Genomic DNA, 15,582 nt, shown 5'->3' with positions numbered 1-15,582 from the left:
ATAATTCTTGTGTTTGCTTGCCCTAATCGCTGTTCAATCCACTCGCCTCCCCTTTGTTCTGAATCTCTTTTGGTCACACATGCTGATTTTCAGGTTCTGTATTTAAAAAAATGGAGTACCAGTTAAAATAAATAGTAATATTATTATACTCCTCGCCTCATTAAAAAATAAAAAAAATACTTATCGTGTTTTTTTCTACACTTTTTAAAGATATTTTAAAAATAGCTAAAAGTTTTACTATCTTTATAATTACGTGTTTAGCTTATTTTTTTCATTTGAAATAGAGTTGCATTTTTGTTTCAGTGCTGGAAATGTCTTCTCTTTTTTAATAATTCATGCTTTTGAAGTGGAGTGTGTGCTCCATCGATTTCAGTTACTTAGTCCGTGTTGCCCTTTCTAGTTTTTTCCTCTCATATCCACTTTCGCCATTCCATCTAACTGTACATATGTAACTTGAGGAATGTTTTTTTAGAATTCATGGACATGTGTATGTATATGGAGTGTTACATCGCAGGGCAAATGGAATTGACATTCAATTTTTACATCTGCCTTCGGTTTATTTGAATTTAGGGAGAACTCTGTTGGCCTGGCACTCAATTATTTTTGCTGCAATTTCAATTTTTTACATTATCAATTAACAGTCTTGCTTTGATCTCTTTTTGCCGGCTTTTGTGGGTGTTAATTCACGGAAAGTGAGTGAAAAAATCGGGGTTAAGCTTTAGCTTCGAAAAACCAATCACATGCACGAGCGCTTTTGGCCGAATTAAATAAATAAAAACGCAGGGCCATGGAAAAAAGGTTTCATTTTAGGTCGCAGGAGTTTTCACAGTCTTTTTTGTCGTCGTCTAATTTTTACGAAAGCTTTTTCTTTTTTTCGCCTAACGCATTTTGGTTAATTAATTTTCGCCATGCGCTTTTCGCTCAGTCAGCGCCAGCGGAATATTACTTACACATTTTCCTTGTAGTCCGCATAATTACGTGCACGTTTAACTTTTAATTGAAATGTTGTAAGAAGAGTTGATGGTTGAGATAGGAGGTGGGGGTGGAAAATGGGGGAAAATATAGCAAAATATGGCAAAAAAGGGGTTTTCTGCGGAGAGCTGAGTGGAACTAGGGACCGGAGCCTGAGGGCTTGTCATGGCAATTTATAAAATTTCTTCCCGCTTGCCCCTTTTCCGCTACCCCCACCCCCTTCGCTAGCCTGCTGTTCTGTCTATATTTCAGTTTATTATATCGAGCTGAAAGCCGGTGCTCTTTAATTAAAAGCGTAGCCAGTAGACACACTCACACACGTTTGCATTTGATATTTATGAGCGACCCCGAAGTATGATACACTTTTGTGGATTGAAGCGAGACCGCTTGGCAGATGGCCAGCAGTGTGTTGCCTGCTTTTTGGCCGGCATTAATAATATTTCAAAAATATTATGAGAATAGCCACTGAAGGCGGCTATAACGAGCCAGTCAGCAGGGAGGAGAAAGGGTTAGCCATGCATGTACGATAGAACTTCTTGTAAAAGATTAGCAGGCATGTTATATGATTTAAATGGTATTTTAGTGCTTCTCCTCTTCATTTTAAATTATTTGTATTTCTGAGATAGTAGCTAGGCTTAAGAAGAAATTACTAGCATTTACTACTGTATATGGTTCTGAGAAAAGACATTACCTATCGAATTTCAACTGTATCGCTTCTCAAAACTCTGCGTCGTCTATTTCCCCAGCATATCCCTGCATATTAAGCCCTGGGCAGAGGGCAAAAACCAGCACACACCAGTAAACAGAGAAAACTTTGTTGGCTGCTCGTTTGTTTCTGTGCGCCAACAGACACCCCCCACCCCTACCCCTGTCCCTACCCTTAACCCATGATAGCAGGAAAACCGCAGCAAGTGCAACAGCAGCAGGAGCAGCAACAAGATCGCTTCGCAATTTTGCCTCGTACTTTGCGAGTGTATTAATTTGCACCCAATGCCGAGGCACAACAGAAAATTTTTCCCATGGGGATAAAAACCCCGAAAACCCGAGACTAACGACCATTTCGATGGGCGTCGGGGGCGTGGCCGGAGTGATTTGTGGCTGTATAAGACAGATGGTGACCAGGGATGGCCGATGGCATACGATGAGATGCAGATTGAAGCTCTTGCCGAAAGCGAAGCAATTTTCGGCTCAGTTCATTTCGGGTAACTAATTGGGCCAAAGTGCATTTGTGGCCTGCAATTTTCCAGCCCTGGCCCTCACAACATATGCAAATCACTCACTCAGCCGCACACGAAATACACACTTTCATATATGCATGTTCGTATATTCGTATATATTTACGTAAAGGAGCAGGGAAACGTATCCTGTGCATGAAAGTCAGCTTACGTGGCGCATGATTTATTAAAAAACGCTCGTAAAAATGCACAGCACATTCGACGAGCACGAAAAAAAGGCTAGAAGGAATTCTATAGTCAAGTGCACCGACTATCAGATACCCTTCACTCAGTGGGCGAAAGAGTGGGGATTGCACACGAGCGACCGTTAACATTATTGCTCATTGTTTGCTTTTAATAAATAGTTCAATCTGAAATGCTTTGTGGGGATGTTCATCTATGTTGATATTTATAAACAAACAAAGTACCATTTAAGTTCATACAGACAGACCAGATCCATTTTATAAGATCTGAAACGAATATACCCATTTGCTCAACGAGTAGCGGGTATAAATAGAGGGGCGTTGGAAAAAAGAAGCACAACACATCAAAGGCAGAGCAGCAACAGTATGATATCACCCACTATGCCGCTGCTGCAAAAATGCATGAAAAATAACTATGGAAATAAGCAGAGGCAGAGGCACAGGAAGTGAAAGAAGCACTAACAACAGAAGCACTAAAAATAGATATGAAATTTTTAAAGCTTCCACAGCAACTCTTAACCCGTGGCAGGCACAGTCGTTTTCCTGCCACACGCCCCCTTGCCCCATTCCACGCCCCCCTCAAGCAAACACTTAGTCGCGGATGATGAGAGTTGTGGGCGTGGCGTGGCACATACATATAGAAGGACGATCGGCTGCGAGCCAAATTTTTCAGACCATCCATCAACTGTCAGCGTCGGGTTCATTTTTAAGCAATTTTCGCAAGCGATGCGAGGGCCAAAACTCATGCCACTCCGAATGGGGTGCATGCACAATATATGAGGAGTGGAAAAAACTATTCCATCTAAGCTCGAACATAAAACTGCATGAATAAGAAAATATAAAAAAAGGGAGGGGTTTTGTATTTTTAACGAAGATTGCTCACATCCACTTACCTAGCTGGTTTCTTAGTATGTTTTAATGTATAAAATTGAAAATAGTATCTTTTGGATACAGACACAGTTGTCTTTCAAGCGAGAACTTAATGTATCTGTTGTCTGATTGTATCTACAACTTTTTTTTAAGTGCACATCCGTGGAATTTAGGCAATGTTTCCACTGCTTTTCTCAGCCGCAGTCGCTCGTCGTTATCAGGAGCTGCATATCCTGCATCCTCGTTTCCCTCGTGGTGGTCAGGCAATCGGAAGCGACAGGCCATGTTTGGTTTTCATCGCCAGTTGCCGGCAGCGCAATTTCGTATTATTAATTAGCTGCCATTCCATCCAGAGCAGTGGTGGATCGGAGGAGCAGAGCCACTATGTCGTCATGTCCGTGGCACATTTGTTCTGGTTAGCGGCGGTGGACTATAAACTCTGGTTGCGGGATCCTGCCCAGTGCCAACAGCAAATTGCCAGTTAACCCAATCCAAACGAGCGCAAACTGGGCTTCATTTGCATAGCGTCATTTTTGGGAAATATGTCTTAAGCCCCATTTACAGCAACTAATGGATGTGGGGCATTCTAAATGACATCCGCGAAATGATAAATGTGAGAGAATTAGGGGCGCGTTTGTTGTCTTTTTTGCTAGCTGTTGTGCGGTATAAAGGATTTGGTGAGAAAACCTGCTGTTTAAGCGAACAAAGTAAAAAAAATACAAAGTAAACTAACTAATTAAAAACTAACACAATATAAAATTCTCGTAAAAACTTTCGTATTCAATTGGAGTTCTTAAATCCAGCAAATACAGATAAGTCAGCTTGACTAGACCCATTAAAATCTACATAACTGCTTAGGGAATGCATGTAAATGGGTCGCAGTAAGTGAGCCATCTGCATTTTGTTAACTGCTAATAGGTGCATATTTTCCGTCAATCGCCGTACCGTCAAATTGCATGCATAATTTATGCAGGACTTGAGACCAGCGTCCATATTCGCTCATCAACTGTATGTAAGCACGTACTTGGAGGGCAGTTGCCGCCCAACCATTTCCCAGCCAACTTTCCCATCTATCAAGCATCCATCTGCCCAGCTGCCATGCAAATTGGGCACGCGTTTCGCATAACCAAAAATTACACTTTCATCAAGTTTCGGATGAGTCCTTGGAAGTGGGGGAATTAAGAGGTGGAAAATGGGAGGTTACTGCCCACGGATGCGGACAAGGCCAAAGGTAAACGTGGTCCTTACTTTGGGATAATGGTATAATATTCAGCTGAGAGGCAAATATGCATGCACCTAGGAAAAAATTAACTTTTACCAAGATGAAACAGTACTCTCTTGTGGCTTAAGAATCATACAAGAGAGGAATTTAAATGAAGGCATTACAAAATATGAAAATTACCATCTAATACTGGCGACACGTGTAAATTTATTTGGCCATTTATTTCGCTGTGTAGCCAACTTCGCGAGCTTAAGAGCTTAAATAACATCAGAACAAATTAAATAAGCGTGGATTTTCGGCTCGTCCTTGGCTGGGTCAAGCACGTGCTGTTGGCCAGGCTTCTGCCATTTTGACAGCGTAATTTAGTAATGTCCTGGGGACGGCTAAGTTGAAGGTTTCAAGTGTACTGCCTGCCAGCCTGTCTTCCTGCCTGCCGGCGATCATTTCGCATTTTCTTTTAATTTTCCAACAGTTAAGCCGCCCTCCTTCTTGCGCGTTTCTCGCCACCAGATTTTACTGCTTAATACGCAAAGTTGCACTTTGGTTTTTATTGCACTTGGTCCAGGGGATCTGCCGACGGCTCCAGGACCATTGCGCCAGGATGCGCTGCGTTGTAAAAACGTACAAAGTTTTGTGCACGCGCTTTCGCGCCTGAAAATCGCTGCTGCGTTTTATTGCAGCCCCCTTGTTGCCATGAGCGCCACGCAAGAGGGGCACTGAAAGGATTTAGGTAAATGGAAACGGTGGGGGACTTAATTCCGCTTTTATAGTTGCAAATCCTTTCTTGGAACTTTGCCAAGCTGACATTCAGCGAAAATAAGCATCGATGGCTTTCAAGGGCGCACGACGATTATCTGCTTCTCTTAAAGTTTAAAATTAAAAAAATTATAGTATCCACTGGGAATTTAACTTGAAATCACGACTTAACACTAAATCTGGACGCCACTACGCCCCTGACTTTTTATCATTCTCCTTAACAAGCTGATGGTATTGGTTAAGGGGCGGTTAAGCATTTGCTAACAGTCCAGTGAACCGGTAATCAAAGCAAAATCAGCAGAGCACTGAAACAACTTTTTTATGCTAATTTGTACCACACCTTAACACCTATGCGGGTGTATGTGTGTGTGTGTTTGTTCGCTACATTAAACATTTAAATGCGTTTTTAAGCAGCCAGATTTCCGAGGAGTCAAAGGAACGAAAGGGATTTGAAAGGGATTTTTCGAGCAATAAGCCAAACTGTAGCTTCGGAATAGATCCATGCAGATGCAGGGCTACTTATACCGAATCCACTTCAATTTCCGCTTCCGCTGCTCTTCAGTCAGCCGCCCATTGACCTGAAGCACTCCTCAACTATTAACTTTGGCCAAGATTGCGACTTTTTGGTGCTTGGCTCGAAATGCAAATAGCAACTCGGGCGTATGAAGCTCTCAAGTTGGCCCCGCTAAGTTGCCACTTTGCCACCGTCTCACAGATACTGCCTGTGTACTGTATCCTGTATCCTTGTATCCTGGCTCCAAGCCTCCATGTACCCGCGTGTGTGTATGTGTGTGTGTGTATGGGTGTTTGCGGTGCCGCCTCCTTTGGGGGCGTGGTGCGGCACAGGCACTTGTCAAAGTCAACTTCACATTATGTCAAGCAGCGTTTTATTCATTTTTGGCTGTCTTGCTTCCTACCGACAACGTCTTCTTTATTTTTTTTTCGAGCATTACATATAGCAGCGTACAGGGTAGCAGAGGGTATATAATTTGGAACATATGTATTTGGTAACCACTTGAAAACTATTCATAATAATTGTGTAATCTAGTGTAAAGAGGATAATAATACTTCTCTGCTGCAAGTATGCCAATTATTTACAGGGTATCTTCTCCCTGGCATCCCCTAGGTGTTGCATTTTTTAAACATTATCATCGCCTGCTACCCCCTGGACCGCTGCCCGCTGTGCGCTAAGAGACCCATCGGCACTTGGTGCGTGCCCGGAGGGAATCCAGAGCGCCTCGTTCCTAAGACATCCGAGAACCAGCCAGTCGAAAGGCTCCACTGACATTTACGATATTCCTCGGCATATTTCGTTTTTTTTTTGGTCGCCTCCTGCCGCTCGACGTGACTGTTTTATTTGATGTTAATGTGGATACGCTGATGCGCCACTCCCACATTCACCTCCGCTAAAGAGGTTTTACGGCTGAAGGACGCCGGGTGGTTGGGTTTTCTCAGGCGTCTTGGCTTGAAAGCCACAGCAGGTTAGCACATTATTCACAAAGCCAGGCCTTTAAAACCGAACCGCATTCTGAGGTTTCGCTTGCTTAATTTGGTGTTGAGTCGGTCCTCGAAGGGCGGACGACAACCCTACGAGGTGCGCCCCTCATTTCTCATCATAAAGTGTGTCACACACTTTAACCATTATGAATGCCCGGTGATTTATTTTGATATCCAAATTGCCAAGTGAAAGAGAAATGTTCCGGAGTTACTTTTGACATTTTGTCATTTTAAGCTCTATTTCGCAGCCTTGGAAAAATTTGTTTTATTCCTTCGCTTGTTGTTTATATGAGATGCTCTCGAATAATTGATTGTTCCTGGCCAGGAATTTTTATTTAAGCTCCTCGCTCTGCCAAGTTACGCAAAGTTACGCAAAGTGGCCTTGTGGCAGGATAAAAAAAAAAAATATAAAAAAAAAAATATACCAAACGAAAAGCAACGTGAACAAAAGGGCTTACTGAAAATTTATTTCGCAAATTCATTGTGTACTTTGCGGTCTTATTGGTTGATTTAAAAATACTTTGTCCGCTTAAATATGCAATTGATTGATTTAAACGTACGATCAAAGGTTTGTTTTAAGCAAACAATTTAAAACGCAATTAATTGCCACTTTGTTTATAAATGGGACAAAAAATAGCTTTTCATGCGTAAATGAAAAGCAGCACTTGTGGAATGTAATTTAAATAATTAAAGCTATATTATTTGCTTATAATTATGTGAACAGTTTTTTTTTGCTATATAAAATCTTAGAATCGGTTTAGAATCTATAAATTTAAAATTATTTAGTTGCGGTTGCATTTCAAAATTTATTTGCCAATTTTCTTTGGTTCCTGCCACGATTTTCATTTTTATTTTCTGCGCCCCCTGCAAACGCCACATGACACGGCCATAAAAATTGCGTTTATTTGCCCGCTTTTAAATCATTTAAGCTGCATTATATGCAGCCAACGGCAAACACACACAAATGCGGGCCAACAGGAAAATGGGAAAACGGGAAAATGGGGGTGCGAGGGCTTGGAAAAGCGAAAAGTTCTGCCGCGTTGTTTGCACAAACAGCAAGTGCAACTGCAGCAGCGGCGGCAGCACGCTTCACTCATATTTTCGTGTATATTTATTTATTCAGCTCTGCATTTTATTTCATTTCAGTTTATTCCCGTTATGGAGAAACTTTTTTTGTTTTTTTTTCAATACATATACAAATATATACATATATATTGTTTGTACCTTTTACTTCCATTTCCCGAGCGGAGAAAACGGAAAGCAAAAGCGGATACACACACAGGAAAAGCGTAAAAAAAAGAACAGAACTGAAGCTTGTTTGGGTAATAACAACAAAAGAAATCTTTTTTACACTCGCATGCAGAAAACCACGGCTTCGACCCCCCGGAACCACCTTGAAGCTTTTCACTTTTGCTATTTGTTCTGTCACTTCCGGTGGCAACAAAAAACGGCCGCCCGCATGCCAGTACAACTTTATCCCCTTCCTGCCCGCCATTTTCCACTGCCCCCCGCCAGTCGGTGCGTTTCGCATATTCGTTCACATTGTTGGGCCTGTCGCTTTAGTTTTTGAGCCATCTCCCGTTTTCGGCCAGCCATTGCAGGCGTTTATTAAATGTCACACTGCGAATTTTCCGACGGACCCTAACCCCTCCGCTGCGGGTTTTCCCTGCGCCGGAGAACAGTGGCACTTGTCGCGTTTGGAGATTTCACTTGGTTGCTCGGTAGCCGGATGTTTTTTCTTTTTGGATCACCCACTTCTTGTTGACTTTAAGTTACACGTTTTTAGCTGTCTTCCACTCATCCTGGCTGCCCGGTTTTTTTCCGGCTTTTCCCCTTGGGCCTTTGCTGTGACAATTTCATTTATTTTGCCATTTTCTGTTTTACGTTTGTCAGCGTTTTTTTTTCGCTCATGAAACTCAATTACATGACCTGCAATTGTGTATGTTAACTTAGCCGGGCATTCCTGGTTGTATCCTTTTGGCCTTTCCCACGTTGCGTATACGCAATAATTACTGGTGGCAACCAATGTCGCATATTTCGCATTGTTCCGTAATAACGAAAATTATTATGATGTCTCCCCAGAGAACAATCCGTTCAATGAAAGGCAATCACAATAAATATATTATGTGAATAAAAATGCTCATTCCCAGATAATTGATTAACAATTACGAGGCAGACTGCACAACTTTCTGGTTGAATTTCATTAAAACAATTACAACCAAGTGCAAATCTCTTAGCAAAACCTCAATGAAGCTCTAAGCTAAACAAAAGACACACTACAAAACATGAGGAGTGTCCAAAAAACTACTTGGCCATCAGGATTCGGTAGAGAATAACGTGCTATTACAACTTTCTGAATTATTTAGCCTAAAAATTTATTTTCCACTGCAGCACACAAATGAGCAAAACAAAGTAAATACCAGTGAAAAACTTTATTTATTTTTAATTATTTTATAACAGCTGGTGGCTGGCATCAACAAAAGTGCAAACACAGCACCGGCAGAAGCAAAACTACAAATTCAGGCAAAAGCAAAGGTATTAAATTGCACTCCAGTATAGAATGAAATTCTCCAATTAAATGCTACCAGCAGCGAAATCCAGGGCCCCAGACCAAATATTCAATTACAACCGAATTCTCCATTGTGAAAGCAGATGGAAAGTGTGAAAGAGATAGCCCTTAGAAGATAGAAAGAGATGGACTTTCCAGGCGGGGGAGCAATGAGAATGTTGTACTAAATAAAACGTAGCCTTAAGTATTTTGTGGCAAGCTGTTGAAAGTAACCAAAAAAACAAAAAAAAATCTGGAGGGGAAAGAAAACTTTTTGCTACCCAAAAAAGATGGGTGAAAATGTTGGGTGGCTGACTGCGAAAAGTTTGCTCAGGTGCTATGCCACTTGTGACACATCCTCCTTAGTGTTTATCTCTTGTTCAGTGCTGGCGAGTATCAATTAGCCAAATGAAATTGCTCTTACCTTTGGTTCTTCCTCCCTCATATTTTCCAGAGCACCGCCGAACCCGTCTACTCACCCACAATGGCCGGCGGACTTTTCTCCATCGACAGGGAGTTCTTCGATCGACTGGGCACCTATGACTCTGGATTTGATATTTGGGGCGGCGAGAATCTGGAGCTATCCTTCAAGACCTGGATGTGCGGCGGCACCCTGGAGATAGTGCCCTGCTCCCACGTGGGTCACATATTCCGGAAACGTTCGCCCTACAAGGTAAGTGCTATCGATCAATTATTGAAAAGAAACCCGAACAGAAAATGGCAAATCATGGCGGACAGACAGACGGACGGACACAAAACCAATTCCGATGGACAGAGCCCACTGCTCATTAAGGAACGGCAGTGGGTCTGCTGGAATTTAAAACTCCTGGCCCACATGAGTGGGTAGCCTCAGGACCAGTTACCAATCCGGTACAGAGCTTCGTGTTTGGTAAACAGTAGCCCAATCCTGGTGACCCCGCGCCGCCCCTCCCTCCTTTCTGTCGAATAGTAGCCGCAGAGCTGCAACATGGCACACATGGCACAGACATGGACTCACAAGGACTCTCCTCACACACACACACACCCGCTCACTGACATGGACATGCACTGCGGCTGTCCTTGCAGCATGGTATCTAGTGATTGTGATGGTGTCTGTTAGTGTGTGTATATTTGTCGAGTTTACTCGCTCCAACGACCCCCCTTTCCCCAACCACAACCATCCATTATTCCCCCGGATCTTCACTTTTTGGAGCAGCTTCAATTATCAACGGTTTACGCTTGACAAAAGTTTGGCAACTGTTTTGATGTCAATGGCGTAACACATACAAAAGCCCGAATATCCCTAGAGTAGAACTAACCAATTGGGCACCTGCCAATTCCCAGCGGAGTTGCTTGGGCCTCGATAATCACCAGTAAAACCCAAAGGCGGCTGACCTTTCTAGATATATTCTGTAGGGAACAATATATATATTAGACAGTGTGAAGAATATTCAGAATGAAATATTTTTCAAATTAATGCCAAATAATATAACAATGATATAACAATGGCTAATCTAATGGCACTCAATAATTTTATATCTCTATGAAAGTTAGTTTGCAGTTGCGAATTATAGATTTTATTTACCATGTTGCACAATGCAATAAAGTAACGCACAGAAACAATAGAATTGAAATCTAATAAAACATAATAACAAACCAAACAGATAAATACGAGCATATGTAGTCCAGTTCTACACACATTACTATTATTAATCTCACTCGAAAAAAGAATTATAGACAATGCAGAACAATTCAATAGGATTTTGCACCTGTAGGCAACAAAATCTCTGATGGCTTCAAAGGAATCGCCACAGATCGTTGTATTTATCGCAAAGCTGGTGATTCCATTGCTCCTCACAATTTACGGCCAAAGGCAGCGTTTTCAATAAATGCTAGCACACTTCCCCTCTGGGCCAAGTACTTTCCTGGTGACGTCGAGGATGCAGCAATGCACAAGCACAGACACCTGTACAGTGGACACACGAACACAAAACAAGACACACAACAGGCGGACATTGTTCGCATACTGGGGACAAAGGGCGGAAAAGACACAAAGGGAGGGGCCAAGACAGATGGCCAGCTGGCCAGGACAAAACCGCAAAAGGGCTGAGAACTGGCTGCCACTGGAGCCACCTAATGCCACTAAGCAAAAGCTACTCATTCAGGTAATTAGGCTTTGTTGTCCACTCCGCCGGGTCCCCCCTGAAACTCCGCCACTCGCCTCTGTTTGCTGACCAAATATTTCCATTGACTCGGGCACATCGGCTGCCGCCCCGTTGACCACCCACTCATGGCCATCCTGGTCCTGTTCTCCCTTAATTGCAGTGGCGTTCTGGCGTGAATGTGCTGAAGAAGAACTCCGTGCGGTTGGCCGAGGTTTGGATGGATGAGTACTCGCAGTACTACTACCATCGCATCGGCAACGACAAGGGCAACTGGGGCGATGTCAGCGATCGCAGGAAGCTCCGGTAAGTGCTACCAATAATTACCAGTTTCTCAGATCTTTCATATCTACCACTTTCCAAATAGTAACGATCTCAAGTGCAAAAGCTTCAAGTGGTATCTGGACAACATTTACCCCGAGCTCTTCATTCCCGGCGATTCGGTGGCCCATGGCGAGGTAAGTTCCCAGAGTTGCATTAGATGCTTAACCCTTAACCAATCCCTTGACCCAACTAAACATTCCCAATCTAATACCAATCCAAACCAACGACATCCCATAAACACCATCCAATCCACAGATAAGAAACCTAGGTTATGGCGGTCGCACCTGCTTGGACGCACCGGCTGGCAAGAAGCATCAGAAGAAGGCCGTGGGCACGTATCCCTGTCATCGGCAGGGTGGAAACCAGGTTTGTTGACCCCCATCTCGGCAGCACTGCGACCGCCACAAACTCCGTCCAGCCTCAAGAAATCCGCGCCAGGAACAACTAACTCTTTTTCACTTTCCGCTCTTTTCGAAACTACTACTAAAAACTGTGAACCCAAACTAAACACTCTTTTGGGCGATTGGGTTTTACTTCCCCCTAATTTCTCAATTTTTTTGCAAGTTGTCAGATCCGCTATATAGTGAACTTAATTTACAGATCGCGAATGTGCCCAACGGCATGTGTCTGGATGCAAAAGAAAAATCCGAAGAGGAAACGCCGGTTTCCATTTATGAGTGCCATGGCCAAGGAGGAAATCAGGTATCCACCTCCATGTCCACATCCTCAGAACTGAGAAAAGGAGGAGGCGGCGATTCAGAGTCCCTGATTACCGATTTCTCGATCTCGTTGCTTTATGAAATTATTTTCCAATCGCTTTTCTGCTGCGGATGTATTCTTTTCTGACTTTGATTTAACGCTTTTTGCACTTTATTTTCAAGTATTGGTATCCTTTTGTTAAGTTTCCGCTTGCTTAATTAACTTTAACCTATATCCAAACCCAATTTCACACTAGATAAACTACTTCCACAAGTCATATCACATAACATCATCATCGCTTAACCAAGTTACAAAAGGTTCAGGTTGTGAATGAATCCAGTTGGACTATTATAATTACCATTACCAACTTTTATTAAAAAACTAGAAGTAACTCAAAATAATATTGATTTTACAACTTCTGAATCACAATCTTCCGAAACCATTTAACTTTTCTAATTATTATTTATATTCTAATAATTTTGGTCTGCTTCTTATCCCTTAACTTAGCTTCACGTTTTTCTACAATCCTCAACTCAGCTCATTACAACTTTAGCAAAATACTCTTAGTTAGAACCCAATTATCTAAATTCTTCAACTAATTTCATTTTCTTTGTGAGAAAAGTTTTTTCTGTATATTACTTTTGATTTTTGGTGCCTGATGGGAAGTCCCTTTCCTTAAGTAAATGGTTTTTCAAAGTGGACCCCTCCTTACAAAAACGGACAACAATAATATTATTGCCGTTGTTAAATTCTACCCTTGTGAAAGTCCTGCGGTTTTGAGCACTAATTTTGACGGAGTTTGTGGCTACAATAACAAATATATGTAGAGTACATAAATATTTTGGATTTATTGCTCTCTGGCAAACAACTCATATTCAATTTATTTGCCTAGCATAAGTGAAAGTATATATCAATAAAAGTTGCCAACTGAAATTGCGTTGACAATTTAACAGTTTTACAGGATGCAAACAAGCGTGCCAACACAACACACACACACACATACACACGCACGCACGTACCAATACTTACACAAATACAAAGAGTTGCATATATTTGGGTACTTCGGTCAATTTATGCCATGTCACAAAAATTAATTAAAACCCAATCATAAATATAATGTCAAATGATAAATCATTTGCATGGCATTGGCTTTGGCTTCAGCTTTTCCGTTTATTATGCATTCAGACAGAAAAAAGGAACACATTTACGATCGGCATACTACAAAAAGCTTACTTACGACATGTATTTTGAACTACAATAAGGAAACAAACAAATAAATGAACTGCAACAATAGAACCCTTCACAATCACACAAACTGACACCAAAACTGGAAGAAATGCCATTTTATAGGGTGACGCCTACAAGATACCCTTTGCCAATTTGCTAGCTAACCTTTTATGCCATAAAAACATATAATCGAATTCCATGCATATATTTTACTAAACTAAAACTTTGATTAACTTACACATACAGATAATATCCTTGTGCCTCGCCAATGCGGTGTACTAAAACCGAGCTGAGATACTTTAACGCTCACACAGATACGCTGCGGATGTGTGGGGATATTGTATATTCAACATTTAAAGTGGGGGAAACGTGTTGACCTCGTTCCGCTTGCCCTAAAATCGCCCCAGACAGACAACGGCCACGCCCACTGCCTAAAGCCCCAAGCTCACGCCCTTTCCACGGACACACAATGCAACAAAGTGAAAGGCGCATTTAAAAGGGGGGGAATTACGAAAAAGATTTCACCAAATGTTTGTATGCACTCGGAAATGCGGTTAAAATAATCAACATTTGCGAAGCAAAAACGTGGACATTTTCACTCCTCTGCACGCAAATTTTAATTTCGCACATCGTAAAATTTAGCAAGCGAATCCAGCCAAATGGGTAAAGGGGAAAATAAAACGCTTTTGACTACCACGTCAAAGGATATGCACACCAAAAAAAAAACGGATAAGGGTGGGAAAACGTGGCGTTGGTTGTACTGTCCACATAATGAAAGTATTTCGCTCTCGCGGAAGAAAAACGCGTCTCGGCTAGCAAAAATATTTTTCAGCAGCCCGCAAACACATATTCACCGGGGGGGTGGACAAAGCATGGAGTTGAATGAAAAAGAGTGCACTAGATAAAAACTGTGTAGTGATAAATGAAAAAACGTAATTAAAAACGCATCTCGCGCACACGCACACAGAGAAACACACAAAACAATCGCGAGGGAAAAGAGAAAGCGCTGATAAAAGAAATGCAAATTGAGACCGCCAAGGACGTTGGTATCGCGGGGGTAGGTGGGCTGCAAGTCTAAACAATAAGCGAGGATGAGCAGGAGCTGCAAAGGGAAAGTCCTTGGCGAGCCAGTGAAAGTGTGCATTAGGCTGAATATTCCGATTATGCGGGGCATAGCTGCAAGGCCTAAAGGGCTAAAAGTATATCAAAGACAAAATAATGTAAAAATCAGTGGTCTTAAAGTTTTCAAATACTATAAAAATTCCCAAATATTGAACACAATCATTTCCTTTCGAAGAATCCAGTTTTTCCGATTTAAATAGGGTGTAGTATCAGCCAGTTTTTAACGAATGCTCCTTAAAACTGCCCTAATTGAACGGTCATACAATAACAGTAATTATTCATGGCACAAAACCTGCAGGCCTCCTCTGCGCTGACCAGTCTCATCATTATTCCAGTCCTGCCATCATTATAAACAAAATAAAGATGGTGGACCATCCGGGCAGGCGGTGCGGAAACGGAAATGGTAACACAAAATGGCGGCTGGTCACGACCTGGCTGCGAAAGTGGGGGCGCGCGCGGATCAGGGGGCGTGGCAGGAGCAGGGCAAACAAAGGCAATTTCAGTCACCAGCAGAATCTGAACCGAGCTCAGGCCATCTGGCATTGGCAACGTGTTTTAAATTATAAATAATCATGGCCAGTGAGTTTCAGACAAAACCCAGACTCACGCACACAGACACGACCACCCTTACTCACACACACACACACACGGGATTCGATATATATACACTTAAACTCAAACACAGTCACGAGAGAAGCTGTTTTTTGGCATTTAATTGAATAAAACATTAGTGTGTAATAAGTTGTGCGCTTGTAGCCCTGGAAAAACTTTTGGCAACTGGCAAACG

At 42.2% G+C, this 15,582-nt stretch overlaps 1 protein-coding gene across 2 annotated transcripts in view; it reads left to right on the top strand.

The window, feature by feature from the left end:
- The window catches only part of LOC6609480 (putative polypeptide N-acetylgalactosaminyltransferase 9), a 66,286-nt gene that overhangs the window by 48,635 nt on the left and 2,069 nt on the right, over positions 1-15,582 (top strand). Inside the window, exons 7-10 of one of the 2 annotated variants that reach the window (XM_032717099.1) lie at positions 9,737-9,955; positions 11,587-11,729; positions 11,791-11,881; positions 12,348-12,449. In XM_032717099.1, the coding sequence (XP_032572990.1) occupies positions 9,737-9,955; positions 11,587-11,729; positions 11,791-11,881; positions 12,348-12,449 (555 nt within the window). Of the gene's footprint in view, positions 1-9,736; positions 9,956-11,586; positions 11,730-11,790; positions 11,882-12,002; positions 12,114-12,347; positions 12,450-15,582 lie in introns of both variants that reach the window. The other variant, XM_002034129.2, reaches the window with a different exon arrangement.

The sequence above is a fragment of the Drosophila sechellia genome, chromosome 2R, assembly GCF_004382195.2.
Source record: "Drosophila sechellia strain sech25 chromosome 2R, ASM438219v1, whole genome shotgun sequence".
In the NCBI taxonomy this organism is placed as follows: domain Eukaryota; kingdom Metazoa; phylum Arthropoda; class Insecta; order Diptera; family Drosophilidae; genus Drosophila; species Drosophila sechellia.
The sequence above is the reverse complement of the archived record's forward strand: the minus strand, read 5'-3'. Positions and strand labels throughout refer to the sequence as shown.